The sequence below is a fragment of the Sinocyclocheilus anshuiensis genome, unplaced genomic scaffold, assembly GCF_001515605.1.
Source record: "Sinocyclocheilus anshuiensis isolate Anshui unplaced genomic scaffold, SAMN03320099.WGS_v1.1 scaffold3916, whole genome shotgun sequence".
Lineage (NCBI taxonomy): Eukaryota > Metazoa > Chordata > Actinopteri > Cypriniformes > Cyprinidae > Sinocyclocheilus > Sinocyclocheilus anshuiensis.
The window spans coordinates 1-5,477 of NW_015540025.1; the positions used below are offsets into that span (position 1 = coordinate 1).

At 35.5% G+C, this 5,477-nt stretch overlaps 1 protein-coding gene across 1 annotated transcript; it reads right to left on the reverse strand.

The window, feature by feature from the left end:
- Positions 1-330: 330 nt before the first annotated feature.
- On the reverse strand, positions 331-4,217 carry LOC107687158 (CMP-N-acetylneuraminate-beta-galactosamide-alpha-2,3-sialyltransferase 2-like; the record flags this gene model as incomplete). The annotated part of the gene is made up of 5 exons (XM_016484383.1): positions 4,143-4,217; positions 3,158-3,235; positions 1,501-1,888; positions 594-787; positions 331-510 (listed from the first exon to the last, which is right to left on the reverse strand). Coding segments are annotated over exons 3-5 (650 nt in total), but the record flags the coding sequence as incomplete, so codon positions are not given.
- Between the last annotated feature and the right edge of the window lie 1,260 nt (positions 4,218-5,477).

A 5,477-nucleotide genomic window follows, 5' to 3' on the forward strand; every position in this document is an offset into this window, starting at 1 on the left:
GGAAACACTGTCATATTGGTTCTTTCATAACTAGGAGTTATGCAGGTTATCCTCTCAACTTAATTTGTCAAATATTCACAATTTACACATCATGGCTTAATGACGTGTAAACAGAAAAACATTGTTGCTGATTTAAATATATGTAAATCTGGAAGCATTGTGAGGATGCATCCTGAAATATGGAGAAAAAAAAAATTAACTGTGATGAAAAGGGTTGTAAAAATAAGCTTAATTTTCTTTATTCAAAATATTTATAAATATATAATATAAAAATAATATTCTTTTCATTTTGTGGTCAAATGTGACCTTGTTTTCGTGATGTTCTCTCACCGTTTGATAGATCCATCAGTTAGAGCACTGGTGACCCACTGGATATCTAGTGTTTTGAAGGGCAACAGCACCAGGTGTGTGTTGTTGTCCAGATGGGTTGCACTTTCTGGGTACATGATACGATGGGTCGTCCTGGATCCCACGTCTTTCTCATAGCCTTGAACTGGTGCCTTATTCATCCTGTGGAAATCAGAATTGTAAAATTATAGTCTCTATCATAATTAGCTTCTTGACTATAAAGAGTCATGAAAATAAAAGTTTACCTGAACACAAAATCGTGGTTGTCTATAACAGGACCATAGTATGATCCTAAAAGGTTCCCAGAGTTCCCCACCACAGCACAGGTTCGACAGCGGGATGGGCCGGCATCTCTGTACCATTCCTCTCCAGGAATGACAGAAAACAGCTCCTTAATCACTTGGGAGTAACTAGCTTTGCTCCTTGTAGATTGTAGAGACTGTGAATAGATTAAAAACAAATCAGTGACTCAGGAAAGTATACTTCTACCATCAGCATGAAACCAGAATCAAATAAAAATCAACATGAACATTTTATGTAAACTAACACTAATGACATTAAAGGTAGCTAATTAGTTAAAATATGCATATTTACTACCATTCAAAAGTTTGAGGTCAGTAAGATTTTTTTGTTTTTGTCCAGAAAGAAATTAATTGTAGTGTACACATACACACATACATATCTACATTTCATATTTGAAATAAATACACATATCATTCTTCCTTGTTCTCCTATTACAGTCAAGAATTTAAAGAACTGACTTCTATTCAGTGTGAATATGAATGGAACTGGCCACACCAAAAATATTTAGATTAAAATGTACTGAAATTAAATTCAAAAGTGTCACGCAAGAATTCCCTTGACACAACACAATGGACCTTGTAAATACAATGGAACAGAACTTGTTTTTTTTGTGTTGTTTGGCTCCATTTTGAAGATGCCAGGGTGCTTCCACAATGAATCAGCACACTAGAATGATTTCTGATGAATCGTTTGACACTGAAGACTGAAGTCATGGCTCCATGAAAAAAAGGATGTCTTAGACATAATTTGAAAGCATTCTCTATTAAATTCTGAATTGCACACAGTCCAGCTTACTGTACACTGAAGTGGGCCGAAATATCAAATGAGAAACACACACTAAGCCAATACCTGCCACCACTTAAAGATGTGGTCAGGGAGGACGCTGTTATTGAGAGAGAGCACTGGTGGGACATCTTTTCTGAAATGTTCAGCAAACAACTTGTCGTCACTCGCAGCCAAACAGCGCTCCATACAGGCACAGGGTTCTTCATGAAAGAGCCGCTCCACCACGCTATTGTTCACCAAATCTTTCAAATGTCCATAAGGAACTTTATGTATGGTCACAGTAAAGATGGTGGCACTTAACAAAACCAAGATGACCTTTACATATTTACACCAGCGCATTTTGAATGCTGAGAGGCTTCTACTCTGATGTTGGGCCGGTTTAGAGTGAGGTTGAGGGGATTCCAGGTGATTCCTCTAGCACCTTTCTGCACCTATCATCAGCTGCAAGAGCCTGAGCAATAAATGACAATAAATACATTTATTTATAGGAATAAAGGGTTAGAGGAAGAGTAATAGACTGACTTTTCATGCATGTTCTACATCAGCAGCACCATGCACATGCGTTGTTTACGTGCAGGAAAAGCACACGGATGAATGGAGGTGGGTTTGTTGTAATGACACGAGGGTCAGTAATTAATGACAGAATCTTCATTTTTGGGTGAACTATCCCTTAAAGTCTAGAAGGGATACAGCTGCGGCTACTGGGCATGCGCACATCAATAGGCTATAGCATAATTTTTGTCACATTGTACAACAATAATGACTGTTTTTGCAATATTGTAAGGGGTAGGTTTAGGGTTGGGATAGATGTAGACGTTAATAAAACACAATCTAATAGGTAGAAAAATTAATTTATTGTTCGTTTCCGGTCGTAGCTGTATCTGTTTAGCCGGTTCAAGCTAATTTGAAGACTTGCCAAAATTAAAGTAGCCTACTTAAAAGTAGCTAATTTTAAAGCATTTCAGATTTGCCACGTGTTTTAAACTAGAGTTGTTGTTTTTTTATGTTCAACGGATGATATACTACTGCCAAGAAGCTTTACATTGTATCACTATATTCTTTTTCTAAAATAAATCATAACGAACAAACATTATGTAGTGTATTCAGTGGATTGATTTGTTTAAATTACATTTCAATTCACATGAATTTCTTATTTATGATTTACTGATGTTACAATAGAAAATGAGAAGGAACACAAAAACGAGTTCAACAAACTCATTGGCCCTGATATTAAAGGAGTAGTTCACTTTCAAATTCAAATTTCCTGATAATTTACTCATCTTGGATGACATGGGGGTGAGTAATTTATCAGGAAATTTGAATTTGAAAGTGAACTAATCCTTTAAGTAACATAGCCTACCATTATAACGTGATTGTGCCATACTGCTCTTTAGAAAGCAGAACCGGGTTTGATTCTTGAAACCCAGAAAAACGTAGGCTACTGATAAATTACAAAATGCATTGTGAACCTAATGTTATAATTAATAATGATACGTTTAAAGAAATAAAGGTAAATAGATTAACAAACAAACGATGAATTTATACTTGTTTTCAGTCGAGGCTGAACTAAGGTTTCATGATCACTGAGGTATCAGATAATTCATCCAATTACAACCCCGAACATCGTAAGCAACAGACATAAAAGAGGGACTAAATATCTCTAATAACTACACCTGAGAAATAAACAGTAAACGGTGACAAAAAGAAAACATTTACTCACATTTAGCGTTCAGCTTTGAATCCAGCGATGTGTGCTTGTCTGTGGATCTCGATCGTGAATGTGAGGAGGGTGTAGCACCTGGTTAGAGCAGATTCATCTTGTTATACAAACAACTCGCTTCTCATTAAAATTATTGATATCCACTGTGTGGACAAACTGAGTATTTTGATTCTCATCATCACTGTTTTAAAATAATTGACAAATACAAGTGATAGGCTCAAAGGTCGCAATTCAATGCCTACTCCCGTTTTAAGCGATTAAACATTTCTTCCCCTTGTGGACTGTTTATTCTTACAGTGAATAAGAATAAATACAATAATAAAGTATTCTCCTCTTTTATTTGATCTGATGTAGTAAGACAACTTTTCGGTTTTGCTTTAAACCATTTCAATATACTGATATACTGAAATATGACCAATATACAGTATATAGTCAATATACTGATATGAAGAACCAAATGTTACTTTTTTTTAATCTCAAAAGAATAATACAGTAACTGAAGACCTTTACAGAACCAAAAAGAAAAAATGTTTAATGATTAAAAAAATAGGCCTACTAATTTGCTGAACCTATGAACCAAAGAAATCTTTATTTTAGAAATGAGCATGCCTATTGTCTATATGCATTGTTCTAAATGCCCATCCTTGCGTTTCGATCGCCCCCAGGTGGCTGGTCCCAGTATAGGTCATAAACCCCGCCCTCTCCATGCAATCTAATGGGACATGGGACAAACGAAATAATTAAATTTCACTTCAAATTATTTTTTTTTTCCAAAGATGGCTTTTGTCATTTGATGATGATTTTATCACGCTGATGTAAGTTCAAGTGTTCGTTTTTCAAATAATTTCGTTTTTAGTTAAGGGATGCTATAAAAACGGGAGTGTGACGTCATGATTGACAGTTGAGACTGACAGCTTCCCTGAGTGAACTGAGGCGCCAACGGACTTTTTCGGGAACTTTAGGAGGATATTGGAGTTGTATTTACCTTATTTTAACACAATCCTCTCAGCAGACAAAACTGGAGCAGTCAGGCTAATTAAAACAGGGTCAGGTGCGTATGCTTGCGATTGACTCTGCGGGAGTGTGGGCGAGACGCGGCTCCACTTCGCTCGCTACTGCGCAGACTCTGGTCTCGAGTTCTCTACTGCGCAGACTCCGGTTCCAAATCAGCGCAATATGGCTGCGCCCTGTTGGGACAATGGCGGCTTCACTTTTCTTCAATGGAAGAGATTGAAGGTGCGTCGTCCATCCAGCGCAATATGGCCGCGCCCTGTTGGGACAATGGCGGCTTCACTTGTTATTTATTTATTTATTTATTATTATTTTTTTTTAAGATAACATTCACAGGGGATACAGTCATAGCAATAAAATACATACACAACCAGAATACAAAACAATAAATACATAAAGAATAATAAAAATTAAATATAAACAAAACAAAAACAAATAAATAAAAAGTTAAAAATATTTTTTTTAATAAATAAATAAATCATAAATAAACTAAAATAAAACATAACTTAAATGGAAAATTACACATGAAATGTCAACTTCAAAGAATACACAGGAGGTAACCCTTACATCAAAGTCAATATTTTTTCCATCAATAGGTTGTTTGCAATCACGTGATTCTGATGAGGCGCGAAATGCGGCTGGAGGGCAGGAAGTGATTTTTCTCCATAGAAATCACTAGCAGAAACTCCAAACATACAATCAGTAACTTTACATTTGTGAAGATGAAATAGGCCACAAAGAGTTAACAGTTTTAAAAAATCATACAGCTCCTTTGATCCTGATTCCCAAATTAAAAATAGAGCATTAATTACCTCAAAACTAAAAAGTTTGTTGTAAGCTGAGAAAACAAGCCAAGACATTAATTTCCAAAAATCCTTTGCATACTCACATTCAAAAAATAAGTGTGATATTGTACTTCTTAATAAGGATTTTTCTAATCCAGAAATTGTTGCATTTAACATTAGAAAGCTCCAGACCTCCAAAACAAATTTTTGGCGTTTCACATTTTGAAGATCTGTAACAATTTGCCCTAACCAAATGTAACAGTTTAGGTGAAATAGAATTAATAACCCATTCATACACTCTAGGTGAGGTATCCACTTCAAAGATTTCTGAAAATTCAGAATAGGAATAGAAGTTACCATCCTTTTTTAACAAATCTAAAACAAAAATTACACCTTTGTCAAACCAGTTTTTAATAAAGACAGATTTTTTTCCACGCAGCACATTCTGATTAAGAATTGATTAGTTCATCTCTCGAGTCTTTCGAATCGTTCGTTCTTTTGTCACGTGACGTGACAGCATTGGA